The sequence below is a fragment of the Loxodonta africana genome, chromosome 3, assembly GCF_030014295.1.
Source record: "Loxodonta africana isolate mLoxAfr1 chromosome 3, mLoxAfr1.hap2, whole genome shotgun sequence".
NCBI classification, from domain to species: domain Eukaryota; kingdom Metazoa; phylum Chordata; class Mammalia; order Proboscidea; family Elephantidae; genus Loxodonta; species Loxodonta africana.
The window spans coordinates 24210693-24232536 of NC_087344.1; the positions used below are offsets into that span (position 1 = coordinate 24210693).

The 21844-nt window shown below is 51.3% G+C and overlaps 1 protein-coding gene across 4 annotated transcripts in view; it reads left to right on the forward strand.

Moving 5' to 3' along the window:
- The window catches only part of CARM1 (coactivator associated arginine methyltransferase 1), a 44693-nt gene that overhangs the window by 21571 nt on the left and 1278 nt on the right, over positions 1–21844 (forward strand). For 2 of the 4 annotated variants that reach the window (XM_064280669.1, XM_023552420.2), the window contains exons 2-15: positions 6787–6912; positions 8612–8718; positions 9681–9785; positions 12449–12559; positions 13462–13639; positions 15878–15968; positions 16190–16271; positions 19739–19824; positions 20000–20089; positions 20503–20640; positions 20753–20842; positions 20921–21033; positions 21225–21302; positions 21631–21699. In XM_064280669.1, coding sequence (XP_064136739.1) covers positions 6787–6912; positions 8612–8718; positions 9681–9785; positions 12449–12559; positions 13462–13639; positions 15878–15968; positions 16190–16271; positions 19739–19824; positions 20000–20089; positions 20503–20640; positions 20753–20842; positions 20921–21033; positions 21225–21302; positions 21631–21699 — 1464 coding nt within the window. The remainder of the gene's footprint in view (positions 1–6786; positions 6913–8611; positions 8719–9680; positions 9786–12448; positions 12560–13461; positions 13640–15877; positions 15969–16189; positions 16272–19738; positions 19825–19999; positions 20090–20502; positions 20641–20752; positions 20843–20920; positions 21034–21224; positions 21303–21630; positions 21700–21844) is intronic. The other 2 variants (XM_064280670.1, XM_023552422.2) reach the window with 2 other exon arrangements.

Here is a 21844-nt window from a genome sequence, read left to right on the forward strand (position 1 = left end):
ACTTTCCCAAGGCTGTGCACACAGTCGGGGTGTTTGGACCTGGGCACCTGGGCCGTCACACTCTGCTGCCTCCTGTGCTTGGAGAAGACACTGGTTCCCGAGGCACCAGGCCCTCCTGACCCTGCGCCTCCGGGGTCTGTTCAGGTTGCATTCCTGATGGCTTCACGGATCCTCAGGTGGGTGAGCAGGACAGTGCTGGAGGACCTTGAGGGGGAGGTGCCAGGGAAGCAAGGCAAGAGGGGATGGGTGATCCAGGCCAAAGGCGCCCCAGAGGCCAGAAAGCACCAGTGCCCATGGTCCAGGGAAGCTAAGGCCAGGAGGACCCAACAGGAGAGATGGAGGGGGCCGTGAGGAGGCTGCAGGTGTTGGCAGGGGCTTGTGAGCCTCATAATGAGTTTGGGTTTGTTCCAGAAGACTCTGGCAATCCATGGAGGGAGAGCCCTCAGCTCCACCTCCAGCCCCGTCCCTGTCCCTTTCCCTGTATCCGCTTTCTCCACTGTGCATCCCCAGCGGCATCTCTCACAGCACAAGGTCTCCTGGTACTGCCTGTGGTCCTGGTACGTCCTGTGATCCTTCAACGAAGGTTCTGTGGAGCAGCACTTCTTGCCTGGGAGTCTTCTCTCAGCATCTTCCCTGCCAGCCTGCTGTCTTGATCATCCTCATTCAGATGTGTGGACCCTAGTCTCCAGCGTTCTCAAGCTGGAAGCTTCATTCTGATCCTCTTGTCATGCGCCACCTCTAGGCTCCCACAGTATCCATCATCTGGGGATGTCATGGCCCAGCTGCCTGTCACTCTCCCACTTGGCCCTGTTACTCTCCCGCTTGGCCCTTTCACCTCCTCTAGAATGAGAGCATGTGTCTCCGCAGCTCAGTAGATGAAGAAGGGGCTCACGCTGTGTCTCTGTGCATCTGTGATTCCAGATGGTAGATTCTACGGCCTGCGGGACAAATCTGGCCCACAGCCTGGTTTTGTAAATAAAGTTTTATTGGAACTTAGCCACATTTACTCATTTATATATTGTCTGTGGCTGCTCCCGTGCTACAACAGCTGAGTTGAGTTGTTGCAGCAGAGACCACATGGCCTGCAAAGCCATATTTACAGAGAAAGTTGGCCAGCCCTTGCCCTCGTAAGTACCGAGAGGTTGTACAGCACGTTGGCTAGGATGGTGGACCCTGGTTCCAGCCACCTCTGCCACTCAGTAGCTGTGTGACCTTGAGCAAGATGCTCAACCTCTCTGAGCCCATTTCCTCATCTGAGAAAATGGGGATGGCAATGGTAGATACACACAGGGTGATGCAAGGAGTAAATGAGGGGTCTGTGTAGAGTGCAGGCATAGAGCCTGGCACTTAGAAAATATTATCACTTGTGCTGTGACATCCAGCTCAGACTCCAACCTCAGCAGGGCTTGGGCAGGCACTGGGCCTTGCTTATAGGGGGAACTCGGTGTGTGACATGGATACACAGGGGCCTTGGAAGAAAGGCATGGTGCTCTACTTCTGAAGAATCAGCCATTGAAAACCCTATGGAGCACAGTTCTGCTGTGACACGCATAGGGACCCCATGAGTTGAAGTCGACTCAGTGGCAGCTGGCTTTTGGTTTGCTTCCTGGGGAGCAAGACAAGACTGCCTCAAAGATGGGACGCTTTTCCTTTGCCGCCTGAGTTCTCACACCTTGAGTGCTGCTCACCTGTGGCATTGTCGAGGTTCTGGCCCCGCCTCCCCGGCCCCAGAGCTGGAGCGGCCCGACTTCTTGGGGTGGCAGGCAAAGCCAGTGGCACCAGGCTGGAGGTACGGTCAGGGCAGACATACCTGTGATGGCCGTGGCGTCATGAAGACGCCTCAGTCTGGGTCGATTTTTTTTGTGCTCCTTGTCCTTTGCACAGACCCCAACTTGAGAGTCTCTCTTGGAGAAGCCATCCTGGGGAGTGGGCTGTCCATAGCTCTGGCTGTCCGTTCCTTCTACTGCAGGGAAAAGAAATCCCAGCTCTGCTTCAACCCCACTCAGTGGGGACCCCCCCTCTTTCCGCTGCCTCTGCATGAACCACTGCAGCAGCCTGCTGACCCAGCTTCTATTTCCTGCCCCCACCTTTCCAGGCCATGTGCACACAGCCCTGAATATGTCAGCCTGTGTGGCAGTGGGGGTGGTTCCTGGGTTGGTGGTTCGGAGGTAGGGCAGAGAGACTCTTGAGGGCCAGGGCATCTTTCTAAAGCTGGGCGTCTCTGAGAACTGTACTGTCCTCAAGTCCCTTCCCCTTCCATGGCTCACGCACACGTGGGTGAAGAAGGAAGTGACTGGAGAGGATGGGCCCCAACCTTTGAGTCTGCCAGGAGGTTTCCTTGTGGACAGGACCACGGCTGAAGGGAGTCCCCTCTGCCTCTGCTGGGTCCAGGCCCCTGTGGGTGTTAGACCCCAAGGCCCCTTTGTTGGGGGCAAGAAGAACTCTACCCCAGGACCCTCTTCCCTGGGCTGCCATTTGGGAGGTAGAAGGCAGGTGTGCATTTCTACCTGACTGTGAGTGACCCTGGACCAGACGCTGAGCCGAGCCCACTTGGCCACTAAAAAGGACAGGAATACCGCCTAAGAGCTGTCCTAGTAGGGGGAGGGAGGAGGAAGGGGAAGGATGGAACTGCAAAGGGAACAGCGTGTGCAGGGGCTGGGAACGACATGGCCTTGGAGAATGGGCTGGGAACAGAGAGACTTGAGGAGTGAGGATGAGTGCAGGTCATGCAGGGCCCTGACTGCCAGTCTGAGAGCTTGGGCTTGTCCTGGAGGCTTTATACAAGCAGGAAGGAACATGGTGCAGCTTTGTTTTGGCTTGTCAAACATTTAGCGAGTGTCTCCTATGTGCCAAGAACTTGCCTGGGTGTATAGCTATGCTGATCAGAAAATGCGGGTTCCACGGGCTCTGCTGCAGTTGTGACAGACAGATCGTGCTCCCTCACCCTAGCTTCCCTGGCCCAAGCCCAGCCCCTGCTGGATGCAGCCAGGCTTCCCTCAGCCACAGATTCTTGTGGTCGCCCACCTGGTGCCAGGTTGAAGGGGGGCGTTGAGGGCAACTGGTTGGGGTGCCAGGCTGGTTCATAAACAGCGTCCCTCCCTGGGTCTGCGCCTTATCTCTCAGGCACAGCTGATTGATTGACTTTATCTCCTGCCCCAGGAGGGATGTGAATGTGGGCATATTGCCAAGGCTTGGGGTCCCTCGCTGGGACTCACTTGGGAGCACCTTGTTGTGTGTCCCTATGGGTGCAATGTGACGGTGAGCTGGGACAGTCATCTGCCAGTATCCTCTTCCCTCCTCCCCATGGTCAGGAGGTTTGCGCCATGTGCTCTCCCCCACCCCCACCCCTGCCCCACGGGCAGCACCTGGGTCCTGGGATGTGAGGGGGCAGCCCTTGCCGGTATCTAGTGCTCAGACTGCACAACAGGGGAACAAGTGACCACCTATGAGACCCTATCTGCTCTCATCAATTGGGAACTTTTTTTTTTAGGGTGAAATTCACACAACATAAACCTTTTTAGAGTGTTCAGTGGCATTTAATACATTCACAGTGTTGTACGACCACCACCTTTATCTAGTTCCAAGACGTTTTCATCACCCCAGAAAGAAACTCGTACCCAGCAAGCAGCCACTCCCTACTCCTCCCTCCCTCCAGCCTCTGGCAGCTGCCAGTTTGCTTTCTGGCCCTGTGGATTTACTATTCTGAATATTTAATACAAATGGAATCATACAGCATGTGGTCTTTGTGCCTGGCTTCTTTCACTTGGCGTAATGTTTTCCAAGCCCATCCTTGTTGTACATGCTACATGAAATATATCAGTACTTTACTCCTTTTTACAGACGAATATTATTCCATTGTATGGATATACCATATTTTATTAGGTATCCATTGATGTGTGTTATCAAAACATCCATTGGTGGACTTTTGAGTTGTTTCCACCTTTTGGCTGTTAGGAATCGTGCTGCTATGGATATTTGTGTACCATGCTTGAATACCTGTTTTCAGTTTGTTTTTTTTTTGGTGTATTCCTAGGAGTGGAATTGCTGGATCATATGGTAATTCTGGAAACCCTAGTGGTGTAGTGGTTAAGAGCTATATCTTCTAACCAAAAGGTCAGCAGTTCGAATCCACCAGGCGCTCCTTGGAAACTCTATGGGGCAGTTCTAGTCTGTCCTATAGGGTCGCTATGAGCCGGAAACAACTCGATGGCAATGGGTTTGGTTTTGATTTTTATGGTAATTTTGTATTAAATTTTTTAAAGAATTGTCAAACTGTTCCACTGTAGCTGTGCCGTTTTACATTCCCACCAGCAGTGGACTGGGATTCCAATTTCTCTATATCCTGGCAAATACTTGTTATTTTCCATTTTATTTTTGTATTTAAATTATAGCCATCCTAGTGAGTGTGAAGTGCTACCTCATTGTGGCATTGATTTGCATCTCCCTAATGACTAATGGAAACCCTGGTGGCACAGTGGTTAATAGCTACGGCTGCTAACCAAAAGGTCGGCAGTTCTACTCTGTCCTATAGGGTCGCTATGAGTTTGAATCAACTTGACGGTTTGGTTTTTCGGGGTTTAATGACTAATGAAGTTGAGCATCTTTTCATGTGCTTGTTGGCCATGTGTTTATCTTCTTTGGAGAATTGTCTGTTCACGTCCTTAGCCCATTTTTAAATTGTCTTTATTGTTGTTGAGTTGTAAGAGCTCTTTATATATTCTGGATACTATATCTTTATCCGACATATATTTTCTCCAGCTCTGTAGGTTTTCCTTTCACTTTCTTGGTAGTGCCTTTTGATACACAAAAGTTTTTAATTTTGTTGAAGTCCAACTTATTTTTCTTTAGTTGCGTGTGCTTTTGGTTTGGGGTAGTTCTACTCTGTCATATAGAGTCACGATGAGTCAGAATAGATTTGTCAACAATGGTTATTTTGTTTGTTTCTTATATTCTAAGGATCCATGGCCAAATCTTGAAGGTCATTAAGATTTACATCCCTGTTTTTCTTTTAAGAGTTTTATAGTTTTAACTCTTATATTTAGATCATTGATCCATTTTCAGTTAATTTCCATGTGTGGTTGAGGTATAGGTCCAGCGTCATCGTTTTGCATGTGGAGATCCAGCTGTCCCAGCACCATTTGTTGAAGAGAGACTGCTCTTTCCCCACTGAGTGGTCTCGGCCTCTTTGTCAAAAATCATTTGGCCATAGTTTAGCTCTTCGGTGTGATTGGGAACATTTTGCAACATTTGCATTCCTGCTTGTGTCTGAGCCTGTATTTTGTTGTTTGCTTAATGAGCCATTCGAAAGCAAGTTGCAGACATCGTGAGAGATCACCCCAGATCCTTCGCACGTATCTTCTAAGAATAAGGGCATTCTTTTTCAGAACCACAATACTGTTGTCGCATCCAAACAATTTAACATTACCTTACATACAGTTCATATTCAAATTTCCCTGGTTACCTTTTATAGCTTTTTAGACTTTTTAAATTGGGCTTTAGCCCAGGATCACACTTTGCATTTGATGGTCAACTCTTCTTAGCCTGCTTCTCTCTAGAATAATTCCCAGCGATTTTTTTTGTCTTTTCCTGACATTGGCAGGCTGGCTGTCTTGGAGAATGTCGCACAGCCTTGAATTGTCTGTTGTTTTCTGTGACTCTGCTTAGGTTAGAGTAATGCACAGGTGCTACCTGTGTTCTGCTGTGCGCGTCAGGTGGCACACACTTCAGTTTGCCGTGTGGCCAAGGGGGGGGGTGCAGCACATGCTTGTTGAATGAGTAAATGACTTCATCATAACGATGCTAATGATGGGCACATTGATACAGTGCTTCCTGTGTGCCAGGTGCTCTAATGAGCGTATGTAAGAACTTAAGGAGCCCTGGTGGCTCAGTGGTTAAGTGCTTGGCTGCTAATCAAAAGGTTGGCAGTTCAAATCCACCAGCTGATGCTTGGGAGAAAGATGTGGCAGTCTGCTTCTGTAAAGGTTACAGCATTGGAAACCCTATGGGGGTAATTCTGATCTGTCCCATGGGGAGTCACTGTGAGTTCGAATCAACTCAGTGGCATCGAGAAGAACTTACTGGATCTTTGTTCCACCATTACCCCATTTGGCAGATGAGAAAACTGAGGCTCAGAGAGATTAAGTGAGCTGCCCACATGACACACTGAGTAAGTGGCATAGGTGGGGCATGGGCCCACGCAGTGTCCACGTCCCAGCCACTACTCCATGGAAATGCATGCATGAAAGGGCTCCCGCTAAATAAAGCAGAGGTACCTCCAGGAATTCTTTCTTGACACACCCCTTGGTCACAGCCCACAAACCCACCATGTGACAGAGTAGGATTGCAGAATGAATGGCTGACTTCCTCAGCTAGGGCTGGGTGCTCTGCCAGATTCCCATAGCCCCTCTGACCCTCCTATGGTTGCCCTTTTCTTGCCTGTGTCTCCCTGGGGACCAGGGCTATGCCTGGTGGACCCACAGGGCCCGGCACCAGGAGGTGTTCCCTGAAAGAATGTTCTGGCAGAGGTACCCTACATCAGACGCCTTCCCAGCCCCTAGGCTAGGCCTCATGGCAACGGGGCTCCTGATCCCAGCCGGGCCTTCCGGACATGTGTCCTCTACCTGAACAGTGAGCTTCTGAGGGCACAGGCTGGGAGTACAGCTTATGAGGTACCAGGAAGAATCTGGAGGGCTGGCGAGAGAAGGGAGGGTGAGGGGGTGGGGGAACAGCCTTGACAAAGGCAGCCCTAGGGACTTGTCACCTCATGCCCGTGCTCTCCTCTCGTAGATGAAGACGTGTGTGTGTTTAAGTGTGCAGTGTCCCGAGAGACGGAGTGCAGCCGTGTGGGCAAGCAGTCCTTCATCATCACCCTGGGCTGCAACAGCGTCCTCATCCAGTTTGCCACGCCAAATGGTGAGTCCCTTCTGCCCCTGGGGCCTGGTTAAAGCATGGCCCATCCATCGGTACCCAAGGTCAAAAATCACGTTCCCACATAGAGATAGACCAGCAGTAAGAATCCATTCCTGCCGCCTGGAATGCTTACCCAAACCCTTCCCCCCAACCCCGCTGGTTCCTTGTCCCCTCCCCCAAGTGGCCTGTCCTGACCACCCAGTCTCAGCAGCTCCCAGGCCTCCTGAGGGAGCCTGTCAGGAAGTCGGGCAGTGGCTGGACCATAGCTGATGCAGGAAGGGTGAGACCTTAGAGGTAGGCAGAGGATTTGCTCTGAGTGCAGAGAGAGGCCTGCCTGACTTCTCCGGTGGGGGCACAAGTGGACTCACGAGATGCCTGAGGCGGGCTGTGGAGGGCAGGCTGGTGTGCTGCTGGTGAGGTGGGTGCTAGCCATGGAGGTGGGCTGGAGATGGGGAGGCCGAGCAAAGGGGATGCTCACTGGAGAACAGGATGAGTCTCCTGGTTGATGCAGGGTTGAGGGCAGTGGAGAGGTGATGTTGGAGAGTTTGGCCATCTCCAGCTTTTCCTAGGACCCTCTCTTACCTTGCTTCCGTACCCCCAAGGAGGCATCTCCCAGTGCCCAGTTGTGCCTCAAGCAGGCCACTCATGCGGCATTGCAGAAACTCCCTTGATGTCTGCAACTTGCTTTCGAATTGCTCGTCAAACAACAAAACAGGCTCGGAGAGAAGCAGGAGTGCAAATGTGGCAGAATGTTCTCAGTCACCCCAAACAGCTAAAATAAAGCTGAAAAGGAAGAACAAAGTTGGAAGACTTGCACTTCCCAATTTCAAAACTTATTACAAAGCTACAGCAATCAAACCAGTATGGTATTGGCATAAGGATCGATATGTAGGCCAGTAGAATTGTTACTCCCACAGTCTGCTTCTTTGTTTAAGTACATAAATCATCCAAATTCATTGTTTAAAAAAGTAAGGTTAAAAAAACATACACCGGGGATAAGCCTTAACACTTGGTAGTATACACCCCTCTGAACTTTTTCTGTTCACCTTTAATTTTTTTTAAAGATCATTTTATTAATACTGTTCCAGTTTTTTTGCTTGCTGTGATGTTGGGGTTGTCACCATGCTAATTAATACGGATCATTTTAAAGGGTTACATAGCCCTCCATCCTTTGGACAGGTCATGGTTTCTCCTCTTTGTGCTTCTCTGTGGTCACTGTAGTCCGTCTAGGCTTTGAGGTTGCACACCTTGTGTCCACTGCTGTGCACAGACGCTGCCATGAGCCTCTTGGTGGATGCGCAGTAGTTGGGGCGGATTCTAGAGATTTGCAGCCCGGGTCAGTATCAGGTGCCCTTCCAGGCCTTGGCCCACCTGCCCTTCAGCGAGGACATGTCCAGACCCTCTCCCACCAAACGCGCAAGCACACTCCACCCCAGAGTGTGGAACACCTGCCTTTGCCTTGTGTCAGTTACCAGTTGGTGGGCTTGATTGCCCTTTTTCTTTTCCTTTAAATTTAAACATTGCTTTTGGGGAAAAGAAATCACCAAGTCCCACATGCTCCAGGTAGAAAAGTCAGGATGTGTAGCCAGATAGGAAGAAGACCACCAGCACATGAGAAACCCACTCCCCCGGGTGGCCATGTGCACTGGCCTCCTGAGGTGAATCATTGACCACCCCTCGGTGACCTAGCTTCCCCTTCCAGATTTCTGTTCCTTCTACAACATCCTGAAAACCTGCCGGGGCCACACCTTGGAGCGGTCTGTGTTCAGCGAGCGGACGGAGGAGTCCTCTGCCGTGCAGTACTTCCAGGTGGGTGTGGCACCCAGCCATGGCCAGGCCTCCTCACCAACGGTCCCATCCCACCAGGAGGCCGTGATGCACCATGGCTGCTAAAAGCATAGGGCAGGCAGACCTGAGTCTCACCCTGGTCCTGCCCCTTATTAGCTGAGTAACCTTGGGCAGGCCTCCTATGCTTCCTGGGCCTCGGTTTCCTCATCTGTGAAACAGAGGTGCAAGTGCCTGCCTACAAGGATTGCTGTAAAGATTTGATTGCAGAGGAAGCTCAGGTTCACAGGAGTATTAAATGATAGAGCAATTCAAATTTATTGATCACGATCACATGCCAGGGACTGTTCTGAGCTCACTTATGTGTACAGAAGCAGTTGAATTCTCCCAACAACCCTAGGAGGTAAGTACTGTTATTGTCCCCATTTTACAGATGAGAAAACTGAGGCTCAGAAAGGTTAAGTGACTTGCTCCAAGTCACCCAGCTATTATGCAGCAGAGCCAAGACGGGAAGCCAGATCTGTCTGATGCCAAAGCCTGTGCTCCTGCCCAGGCGCTACACTGCCTCCTGACCGCCTGTTGTCTTACAAAGAGACACTGCACCTCACCTACTTGGCAATCTGAGTTCTAGGGTTCTGTTTATCTGCTCCTCCTCCTCTTGGGGCACCTAGGATGGGGCAGGTGCGCTGACCCCAGAACCCCACCTGTGGCTAATCTGAGTTCTCCTGGGTGGCGTTCAGGTCCAGGCAGCCTGCTGCTGGGTCCTTCTAGCCACAGTGGCCGTAAGGGTAGCAGTGGCCCTCCTGAGGGCTGCCCTCCAGCTCCCTGCTCCCTCTCCTGGAGCAGCTGCCAGGTGCCATCAGAGGGCTTACAGCCTCCTGAGCAATGTCTGTGCCCCAGACGGCCGCCCTCTGCTGCAGGGTCACCAGGGTCTTGGCCTTCTGACCCTCAGTGTGCCCTGCTACCATCGGTGTGTCTCTTTCCAGTTTTATGGCTACCTGTCCCAGCAGCAGAACATGATGCAGGACTACGTGCGGACAGGCACCTACCAGCGTGCAATCCTGCAGAACCACACCGACTTCAAGGACAAGGTGAGCCCCGAGCCCGGGCACGGGCACATATGAGGATTGAAGCCCCGTGGGCCTGGGCTGCTGAGGCTGGGGGTGAGCAGGAGGGCCAGGGCCCTGGAAGTGCCAGGGAGTCTGAGCGGAGCCGCTGGGCCCTCTTGCCCTTCTCCCTTCAGTCGTGGGCTTCCTGTGCCCCTTCCCTCAGCTCCTCCCTGCCCACCTCAGGCTGTTAGTTGCCTCTACTTTTTCTTTTTTTCTTTGATCATTGATTTTATCTTTACTTTTTCTGATTACAAAAGTAAAATCTACTCATTGTGGAAACTCAAGGAACACAGTGTGTACAGTGTAAGCATGAAAGGCCTCTAGCAACCACTGCCAACCATATAAAGTCTCTTCTTCCATGTCTTTCCTGTGGGTATCCCAATGTATATTTCAGAGCAACTTTATATATATATATACTTTTTTTTTTTAAACAAAATAGGATTATAGTAAGCATACCTTTGCTGCAAAACACTGTTTTTCCCATCTAACAGTGTGTCTTGTGGCATCTTTCATGTCAGTGAGCACGTTACATTATTGTATAGTGTTTTCCCTGTGTGCGCATGCTGTAGTTTGTTCACTCACTTCTCTGGTTCCTTTTAAATCTTTTTAATATTACCAAGTCGTATATGTTGTTAGTTGCTGTCTGCCTGTTCCATTGTTGCAGCTACAGTGTAGTGCCTTCCAGCCTAGGGGGCTCATCTCCCAGCACTTTACGGGACAACATTCTGTTGTGATCCATAGGGTTTTCATTGGCTGATTTTTGGAAGTAGATCACCAGGCCTTTCTTCCTAGTCTTTCTTAGTCTGGAAGCTCCGCTGAAGCCTGTCCACCATGGGTGACCCTGCTGGTATTTGCAATACAGTGGCAGAGCCTCCAGCATCACAGCAACGCACAAGCCATCACAGTATGACAGACCCACAGACGGGTGGTAGAAGTAATGTAAACTCATGATTAAAAAGAGAGAAGAGTCAGTACACAGTACGTATGTTAAAAAGGGAAAGTATTCCTCGTGTGTCCTGTTGCCCAGAGTTTCTTTTTATTTTTTAACCAAATTGGAGCCTGGGTTTTTCCTGGACGCATCTTGGGTTCACGAGGACCTGCCTCATCTAGCACCATGGCGCTGTACCCCCTGCAGTGCGAGAAGCACCTCAGGACACTGGGTTCCAGTCCCAGGGCCCCTGTGGCCTGGGGAGAAGTTCTGACAAGCCACGCTGTTGTGCACCTCGCTGTCTGCCCTCCTGGCATTCCACCTTCTTCCCAGCCGCTGGTTGGAGCCATGTTGGAGCAGTGCTGGGGGTCCTGAAAGTGTTTGCTGTTTCGGGAAGTCCCACTGGCTCTCCCAGGATGGGGATCCATGTCCTGGTTCAGGTTCAGCTAGAGCTCTGAGAGGTACCATGGGGCCCTTGCTCGGCCATGAGCATTCTGCCTGGCACTGCGCCCAGAGCATTCCTCCTTTGGCACTCTTGTGCCCATCATGTGCCGTAGCCGTCACTGCCTCTGCCATATTCCTGCCAGAAACATCAGTCCTGATTCTTCTCTTGAGTGAACAATCACAAAATCCAGAACAAGGGACAGTCTACCAGACACTGGCCTGGACTCTTTGAAGACAGACGTGGGGAGACCACTTGCACCAGTTGGGCATCTACTTGCCTTAGCCAAGCCCCGGGTTACTCTCTGGGCAGGTGTCAGCATGGAGCCAGGAAACACTGCCACCAACTCGCCCCGGGGCCCTTTTCTCCCTGCAAGGGCAGTAGAGGCCAGAATGACACCTCTCTGCTGTAGCACAGGCTTGCGGGGGGCATGCCCTTTACCTCAAATGAACCAGCAGCCTGAGTCCACAGGGTGGAGACCAAGTGGGAGCTTTTCCTGGCGGTTGCTCCCTCATGTCCACTGTGTGGGCCTGGCTGGTCCATGTTGAGCCTCAGTAGTCATGCTGTAGGACCCCGAGGTGTCCCTGCCTGGTGAGCACTCATTCCCAGAGAAGCTGCGGGGACAGTGTGACAGAAGGGTGCTCCCCTTCCTGCAGAAACAGTTCACAGCCCAAACTGGTGCCTTTTTGAAACTGGTCCAATAATGTGCCTTTAGAAATCCTGTCCTACCACCTTCTCATCCAGAACCTGGGGCTCCCACGTGCTTTCAGGTAGTTCTCAAACTCCAAGCTGTGGGCCTCTGGCCTGTGTTGAGGGGCAGCGAGCTGCAGGGCAGCACCTGAGGCTGAGAACTCAGGCTTAGCCGTGGGCCAGGCCCAGGGGCCGCTTCTTCACTGTGGGAACCTGCACGGGCTAGTCCGGCCTCAGCCTCTCCCTTCCCGCGGTGGCCTTGGGAGTCAGTGGGATGACACAGCACAGGTGCTTCAGCAGGACCTGGCCCATGGCTCAGTCTTATTTATTTCTTCTCTGTTTGTTTTGATCAAGAGCCTGTGAAGGACAGAAATTGAGAGTGAAGCCAGGTTTGGCTGTCACCCCTGGTGCCACCATTCACCAGCTCTGTGACTCTGAGCAGGAAGAGCTTTATTAATGGTGTTAAACGATCCAGTCGTGCACAGAGAATGCTGTTCACTTGAACTGGCCATAGTAAGCCTGACAAATGTGAGCACTGTAGGGTCACTGTCACCTCACTAGTGTCTTCTCACCTTCCTGCCCCAGATCGTTCTTGACGTTGGCTGTGGTTCTGGGATCCTCTCGTTTTTCGCGGCCCAGGCTGGAGCAAGGAAGATCTACGCGGTAGAGGCCAGCACCATGGCCCAGCACGCGGAGGTCGGTAGCCTGCTGGGACCCCACCCCATCCTTGCCCTGCCCCCTGGCAGCAGATAAGATGTGGCCAACAACAGTATTTCATTTGCTCACTCTGAGTGTCGTTTTCTTTTTTTCTTTTTGCACTCAAACTTGCCCTCAGAAGGTTCAAGATGCAAAAATTAAGTGGGGAGACAGTGAAAATGCTACTCCCCCTCCTTCCTGGCTCCCAGACCCCTCACTGGAGGGAGACAGAAACAGAAAATCTTTCTAGAGCTATATTGTGGATTTGTCAGTGAGCACGTCCTTCCCCCTACCGCGCCCCCATTTCTCACAGAAAGAGCAGCATGCTGCCATCTTGCACCTTGTTTTGCTCCCTTTACGCTGTATCTTGGGGCTGTTCTGGGTCATTCTGTAAAGACCCGCCTCATTCTTTTTAGTGGCTGGAAGCACCATTGCCAATTTAGCCAGTCTCCTATTTATTTGTGTTTAGCCTGTTTCCCAGTTTTTTCCATTACAAACAATGCTGCATCGACCCCTCACAGTGTGTCACCTCTCTTGCGGGTGACCAGCTATGGATAAATCCCTAGCCCTGGAGCCCTAGGATAGGAAGATGTGGTCAGCTCTAAGTTTGGTACCTGTCTTGACTCCCAGTGATAGTTGCCCTCATGGGGTGGAGGTAAGGGTCAGGGGCTGTTGTGGGGGAGGCTCTGGGAGAGGGTTCTTGGTGGGTCTTACTAGTCATGGCACTGGGTAGGGTGGAGGGTGCTTATAAGGGAGGCCAAGGTGAATTTGCTGGCCGGATGTGAATGGAGGCCCTCCCTCAAGAGAAGATGAGCATTGGTGTTGGGCTCCAGAGAGGACCCTGTGGAGGATAGACGCAGGGACCTCTCCATGACCCCTCTAGCCTGTCTGCCCACCTGTAGGTCTTGGTGAAGAGCAACAACCTGACTGACCGCATCGTAGTCATCCCTGGGAAGGTGGAGGAGGTCTCCCTCCCCGAGCAGGTGGACATCATCATCTCGGAGCCCATGGGTTACATGCTCTTCAACGAGCGCATGCTGGAGAGCTACCTCCACGCCAAGAAGTACCTGAAGCCCAGCGGTGAGTGTCCCCACAGCATGTAGGGTTGTCTGGGCGGCTGCCAGGCTGTGCCAGGTTGCGTCGGTGGGAATTCTGGGGGCTCTCTGGGCCCCGAGGCCAGGGGCGCACCCACCAGTGTGTTTGGGGTTTAGCTCCCTCCTCACCTGCATTGGGTGCCTAGTGAGCAACGGGACTCTGGGCCTTTGTCCTTGGCTCCCCAGCCTGACCCCAGCTGCTGTGGCTTCAGAAGCTTTGGGCCCCAAACAAGGCCAGACATCTGCCTGCCTAACTGCTCTTGGTCTGGGTGTGGAGCGGCCCCCTAAGGACCCCAGAGAGCCTCAGGGCTATACCTGCTGTTACGTGCTTTGACCCCCAGGGACAGTCTCTGGCTGGGGATGGCGGTTGTGCCAGGGTGCAAAGAATGTAATTATGTCCTAAGGCAGGCAGTTTCCCTGAAGAGTTAATCTGTCTTCTTCACCCTTTAGCTATAAACCTTTCCCTTACCTAGGTGTGTTGCCCTGATAGGCCTCTGCTCTCCTGAGAGCCAAGGAGATTGGGGGGCGGTGGGGGGAGTTCATGAGAGAGAGATGGAGAGAAGGTGGGGGAGGCTGTATGTGTGTATGTGTGAGTGGGCGGTTGCTTTATATATTATGACTGGGTGAGTGGGGGATGGCAGTTGCCTGGTCTGCCCATCTGTCACCTCCTATTCATGTCACCATGCCTTCCTATCCATGCACCTGGGTGTGGGCCGCTTCTGAGTCATTGGATGACTGTTTGTATCTGCATATCTGTCACTGGGCAGCTGTGCACAGCCCTGAACATCTGCCAGTCTGTGTCACAGTGTGTATCCACTTCCTGCTCAGGTCTGGGTATGAGTCTGAGTGTGAATATTTCTGTCCGGTTAAGGGGTTGTGTCCCTGTGCATGTACACGTGTGTGTGGCACAGAAGGTTCCCAGCCAGGGTAGCAGGCAGGGGGCAGGGCATGGGAAGCAGGTAGATTGGCGAGGCCCTGTGGCTACCAGGTGACTGGTCTGTAGGGAAGTAACCACTTGGATTCTCTGCCCTCCCTGGATCTAGGTTGCAGGGGCCAGCCTGGAGCTCTGCGTCTAGAGGTGGGAGGTGGCTGCCATTTCCCTGCAACTGTGCCCCACATCCTGGGTGGGGAGAATGGAGGAACACGGCTGTTCCTGGGGCTTGTCCTGGCCCTGATCAACTCCTGCTGGTTGAGGCCTTGGGCAGGCCACCTGCCCTCCCTCTGCCAGCCTGGATGAGTGGGGCTTTAGTCCAGCTGAGAAAGCTCTTTGGGGGATTACAGGGAGCTCACCCCCCAGCCGCACATCTCCTAGCCAGCAGGAGCCAGAGTTGCCCTCTGGGCTGGCGGCATTATTCCCCATGTAGCCCCCAGGGTTCTAGCAGGATCATCCTCCAGGGCAGGTGGTCCAGTGAGTGTCCTCTGAGCCAGAGTCAAGCATTTCTAGCCTCTGGTTCAGCCTGAAGTGGGCAAGGAGAAGGCAGCGTCCTGCAGGCATCTCAGGCCCTCCCTCCTGCGGAGAAGGAGGGAAAAGGCCCACATCTGGAGACTGGGTGATCTGGAGCCCTAGGCTCCCTGAGGGTGGACAGGGCCTGTGGAGCCCTGGCTCCCCAGTTACTGGTCCTGACTCCCCTATTCGTCGAGTCACACAGATAAAGTACCCTGACCCCCTCTAAGCCCCGCTTTCAGGTCATGGGCCAGACCAGCCTGGCCACTGCCAGCCTGATGTCTGTGCCAGAGCCTGGGCAGTCCCTGTGGTGTGGATTCAGCCTCTGGCCTCAGCTAAGTTCTGTAGACACAACCTGGGCCACAGCCACAGCCTGGGGCCAACCCTTGCTCTATTTGGAGCAGCTTTGCTTTGCTTTCCCTGACTGCAGGTCTGTGGACAGACTAACGTCTCACAGACATAGCCTAGCAGGGCCCATGTCCTGGGTCACCACTTCCTTATCTGTGAGGCTCTTATCTTTGAGGTCCTTCCTGCCTCCCAGCCCTAGTAATGGGACATAATGACAGGTCCACCCGCCTTCCCGGATCATCGTCCAGATTCAGTGAGACATTACATGTCCAGTTCTCATGTGGCCACTGGCTCTCAGTACCTCTGTGTTGAATAAATGCATGCAGGGCTGGGAAGGCCCAGGGTTGGGGATCTGGGGCCCTTAGAGGCTCTGCTGGGCCCTGCAGGATGTCCCACGCTGACGCCAGCACCCCTTCCTGCCTCCACTCCCAGGAAACATGTTCCCCACCATTGGTGATGTCCACCTTGCGCCCTTTACGGATGAACAGCTCTACATGGAGCAGTTCACCAAGGCCAACTTCTGGTGAGTACCCACATGTATCCTGGGTCCTGCCCTGGGCCTTCACTGGGACAATCTCCCAACCCCCCAGGTGGCCCTTCCTCTCTTCTTTTTTCCCCTCATCTTGAATAGTATCTGAAAGACTTGGCTTGGCGGAGGACCAGGTGGGAGAGAGGGCAGGGCTACCCCACCTGCCTCTCCTGCTGCTGATGACTTCGCTGTGGGGACTGGGGGGCTTTCTACAGGTACCAGCCATCCTTCCATGGAGTGGATCTGTCAGCCCTCCGAGGTGCTGCTGTGGATGAGTATTTCCGGCAGCCTGTGGTGGTAAGTGGGGCAGCCAGGGTGCTGTCACAGTTAGCACTGGGGATGGCCCTCATCTGGGGTGATGGGAGGGGGCACGGGCTTCACTGTCAGGCCTCATCCAGGCCATGTTGCCCTAGGGAAGTCACTGCCCCTCTCTGAGCCCTCGTTTCTGCCCCTGCACAGAGCTCTCTGCAGACCTGTTGGAGACTAAAGAGCAGTGTGTGTAGAGCACTTAGCACCCAGTGAGCACGCAGTATATGTGAATTCCTATTGGATAGGTTCTTGGTGAACTGATTTTATTTTAATTATTGACATTTTTGAACTGTTACACAGATCCATCATTCAAAATCAAGAAAGTAAAAAAGTAAAAAGCCTCCCCACCTCTGTCCCCAGTTACAGTTCTGTTGCCTGTAGAAATACTGTAGGCAAACAGTATTTCTAAGCTTTATCTTTCCAGAGATTTTATACCTAAACATACACGTACACGTTCATGTATTTTTTAGCCTTTTTTACGCACAAAGTATATAGCATAACCAATACTGTCTTAATCTCTCCGTGGTCAGAGAACACACTGCATTATTTCAGTCCTTTGAAGTTTATTGAGACTGCTTTATAGCCCTAAGTGTGGTCTCTTTTAATGTTCCATGTGCACTTAAAAAAATGTATACTAATCATTTGAGTGTAGTGTTGTAGTAAAGTCAGTTAGGTCACATTTCTTTATTGTGTTTGTCAGATCTTCTCTATCTGTACTGAGTTTTTGCTCTGCTTTTTCTGTCGCTGATTGTGGGTTTATTTCTCCGTTGAGTTTTGACAGTTTTGCTTTATATATTTTGATACTATATAGACTTAAGGTTATTATATCTTCCTTTTGGAGTCCTACTTTTTCTGATAGTAGTTCAGCTACACTGGTTTTCTTTTGATTAATCTTTGTACAGTGTATCTTTTTCCATCCTACTTTCAACTTTTTTGTATTATCGTACTTAAGGTTTCTCTCTTGTAAGCAGCATATAATTGGGTTTTGTTTTATAACAAGACTAAAAATTTTTGCCTTGTAATTAAAATATTTAGACCATTTAAATTTAATGTAATTTTAATATATATAATATAAATATGTGTGTGGTATGTATATGATATGTTTGTGTGTGTATAAATCTTTCATCTTAATACTTTTATATTTATCCTGTTCTTTGACTCTTTCTTGCCTTCTTCTGGTTTAATAAGGTATATTTTGTTATTCTGTTTCCCCTTTCTTGATGTCTTTTGCTAGTTTTGAGAGACTCTTGTACAGTATCTCTGTAAACACCACTCCTGCCCCCATTTCCTTTCTCCTGGGACTCCACTGACATGACGTTGGACCTTTTCACCATGCTGCAGATGATTCTTTCGCTCTTTTCTGTGTTTTCCATCCTTTTTTTCTCTCATTACTTCATTTTCATATTTTCTACTATCCATTTTCCGGTCCACTAATCTCTTTGCTATGTCTAATCTGTTGTCCTACCCATTTTTTGAATTCTTAATTTCAATTATTATAAGTTTTCATTCTTAAAAAAACATTTTATTGTGTTTTAGGTGAAAGTTTACATATCAAATTAGGTTCCCATTTAACAATTTTTATATAGCTTGTTCCGTGACATTGGTTACATTTTTCACATATGTCAACATTCTCATTACTTCCATTCTACGATTTCATTTTGATTATTTTATTATTCCAGTTCTCTGTTAAATTTTTTACCTTTTTTCTTAAACATATTAATTGTAAGTCTCCAATTACTTCAGTATGTGGATGAGTGGTAGGTGTGTTTCTCTTGTCTATTAGTCCTGGTGATTTGGTCCTGTCTCTTGGCATGCGTGGACATTGGATGCCAGAATGAAAATGCATAGAAGCTCTGGATGATGTTTTTAATTCCAAAGAAGATTTATTTTCCTTCTGGCAGGAAAATAGCCATATGGACAGATCACCTTGGTTTTATTAGGCATTCGAGCTGTTTGGAGGCTAGTCTATTTCCTGGCTTCCCTGAAGGGCAGTGGTTCTCAAACATTTTGGTCTCAGGATCCCTTCACATTGTTAAAAACTGAGGATCTCAAAGAGCTTTTGTGTACGTGTGTTACATCTATTGATACATTGTCAATAGTTATTGAAATTAAAAATTAAACCCACTAAATTAAAAAAAATTTTTTTAAGTACATATTTATTAATTCATTTGGAAATAACCATAGACCCATCACATATCATACACATTAGCATAAATAGCATTTTTAATGAAAAATAACTATTTTCCAAAAAAAGTTTTCAGCAAGAATGGTGGCAGCATTTGTTTTACCATTTGCAAACCTCTAATGTCTGGCTTAATAGAAGACAGCTGAATTCTCATAACTGCTTCTGCATTCAATCTGTGGTGATATCACAGGTGAGAGAATGAATGAAAAGGGCAAATATTATGAAAATGAATTTGATCTTGTGATGCCCTGGGAAGGACTACACTTTGAGATCCACTGCTTTAGGGCAAAGCCTTCAGTGGTCTTGATGCAGCAGGGTGTCTTACAGCTTCTCCTCCCAGCCTTCCCGGCACCAATACACTGCTGACCTTTCCTTAGCTTTTTTCTCTTAGAAGCGGCTGCCCCTTGATCTCTTGGCAGCTCGGGAATTGACAGATAGCCTGGAGGGAAACTGAATGCCCAGTGGCCAGCTCACTTCCCTGCATTTCCCTTTTCTTGAGCATCTTGGCCCCTTGAGCCCCAGCTGCCTTGAAACCCTGAGCTCCCATTTTTTCTTCCCCACCGAGAGAGGCTGCTAAAAGAAGTAGGTAGCTGTTTTCTGCCCAGCCTTTGTGCCCTGTGTGCATATCGGCAAACACCCCCAGGAGGAAAAGTGGAGGCAAAAAGGGCTCCCCTCAATGCATATCCTTTTTCTCTAGGATCTTAGCCCTGTAACCCTGGCTGCTGTGGTTGCTGTCCAGTGCTTTTAAACCATTTTTGGTTTTTTCTTTTTTGCCTTTTATTCATCTTGTATAGTTATTGGCAGGAGTGTTAGTCTGAGACAAGATCTCCATCATAACTGGGAGTAGGCGTCAGCACACAGTTCTGTAACTCGCTTTTTTTACTTAACAGTTTCTCTTGGAGCTCTCTCTGCATCACAAAGAACCTCTTCGTTCCTTTCGATGGTCACACAGTCTTTTATGGATGAGCCATCATTGCTTTAATTAGATGGTTTTCAGTGTATCATTACTACAAACAATCTGTAATTATTTGTGTAGGTTTGTCATATATCTGTAGGTTAAACTCCTGGAACATTGTCATAGTGAGAGCTGGATTGTACCAATTTATCCCCCCCTCAGCATGTCTGAGAAAAGCAAAGTTGGTTTTAGCCAAATGGCTCTAGAGCCACGGCCAGACCCGGCCTAGAACCTTCTCCCTGAGAAGGGTACAGCTCTCCCCTCCCTCGATGGCCCTGTGCCTCAGAGTCAGGTCACACCTGTGGTCTCTTCCAGGACACATTTGACATCCGGATCCTGATGGCCAAGTCCGTCAAGTACACAGTGAACTTCTTAGAAGCCAAAGAAGGAGATTTGCACAGGTACCAGCGCCCGTGCCCCATGGTCCCAGGCCTGGCTCAACGCCACTGATCAGATGAAGTTCTCCTCTGCCCCAGGGCAGGTGGGCGGGGGCACCGGGACTCTGCACCTGGCTACCCACTTCTCTCCCAGCAGCCCCTTTGGCTTTCCCAGCAACCACTGCCCTTTGCCTTCCAGGATAGAAATCCCATTCAAATTCCACATGCTGCATTCAGGGCTGGTTCACGGTCTGGCCTTCTGGTTTGACGTTGCTTTCATCGGCTCCATGTGAGTGCAACCAAGCAGACCATGCTGCCCCCGGTCCCACTCCTGCGCCCTTCCCTACGGTGTGACCCCTAGGCCTGGGGGGTCGATGCTGAGCTGTGGTCTGGGAGGTGGGACGCGACTCCTCCAGGTTCCACTGTCCTTTTTAAAGAGCAAGAACTCCACTTTGTGCAAGAGACTGTTGAGAGGGGCATGTCTGTCTGTACTGACTGTCCTTCATGGGACCTTACCTGTGTGTGTCCCTCAGCTTGAGTATGTCAGGGTAGTAGGTGTACTGTGGTTGAATGTTTCTCGTGTGTGTGCGCGCGCGTGTGCGCATATGTACGTGTGCACCAGGGAGAGCTCAGTGTGTGCAGGGTGGTGGCCTGACTGGTGGCTCTGGCCTAGTCAAGTGTGTGCCTGTTCCTGCTTGGCAGAATGACCGTGTGGCTGTCCACGGCCCCAACGGAGCCCCTGACCCACTGGTACCAGGTACGGTGCCTGTTCCAGTCACCACTGTTCGCCAAGGCCGGGGACACGCTCTCAGGGACATGTCTGCTTATTGCCAACAAAAGGTGCGACTGGCCCCTGGGGCTAGGGGACGTAGGGTCCACCCACCCCACCCAGCAGGGTAGACCATAGGGCTGAGCTGAGGCTCAGGGCTGCCCTCCCCTTTCCTCTTCACAGACAGAGCTATGACATCAGTATTGTGGCCCAGGTAGACCAGACGGGCTCCAAATCCAGTAACCTCCTGGATCTGAAAAACCCCTTCTTCAGGTAGTACAGGCCCTCAGCCTGTGTGGGGGGGCCCTTCCAGGCCCTGCAGCCCTGCCCATGGGTCCATCTCTGCCACAGATACACAGGCACGACACCCTCGCCCCCACCTGGCTCCCACTACACGTCTCCCTCAGAGAACATGTGGAACACAGGCAGCACCTACAACCTCAGCAGTGGGATGGCTGTGGCTGGTAAGTCGTACACCCAGCCCACAGCCCAGGGCCCACACCTTTGGGGGAAGCATTTACTGGTCCCATCTGCTGCTGCTCCCCTGGGAAGTGCTGGCCACCTTTGGTGGCAGACCCGGCCCCTCCTCTGTCCCAGGCCTGCCCCTCACACCCTACACGGACACTGCCCCTGACATCTCTCTCTCTGGGCACAGGGATGCCGACTGCCTATGATCTGAGCAGTGTTATTGCTGGTGGCTCCAGCGTGGGCCACAACAACCTGATTCCTTTAGGTGAGTGTTACCTGGGGCTGGGGAGCGGTGGGGGGGCAGAGCCCAGGACTGACCTGGGCCAGGTAAAGGGCTGGTGGCCCAACCCACCTTGGCTTTTGCTTGGTCCTTTTGCACCATCACCTTTTCCTCTTCCTGGGGGCTGTTGGCTGAGGCCCTCCGTTCCTCTCTGCCTTGCTCTGCCATCTCTGCGCCCACCCTCCCCACACCCCTGGTGCGAAAGGCGAGTGAGCGCCCACCCTGCGATGAGCGTGGACTGCTGTCACAGCCAGGGCAGGCTGGGGGCGGTGACGCCGTCTCCCTTCCCTCCTTCCTCCCTCTTGCTGCGCAGCCAACACGGGGATTGTCAATCACACCCACTCCCGGATGGGCTCCATAATGAGCACGGGGATTGTCCAAGGTAACCGTGGGAGGAGGGGCGGTTCCACGGGTGGGGGCGGGCAGCTAGTGTGTGAGTGTGCTGTCCTCCGGGCCACGCCGCTGCCCTCTCGCCTGCTCTCTCTCCTCTGACTCTGCTGTGGGTCCAGGTGGGCGAGAGGGTAGAG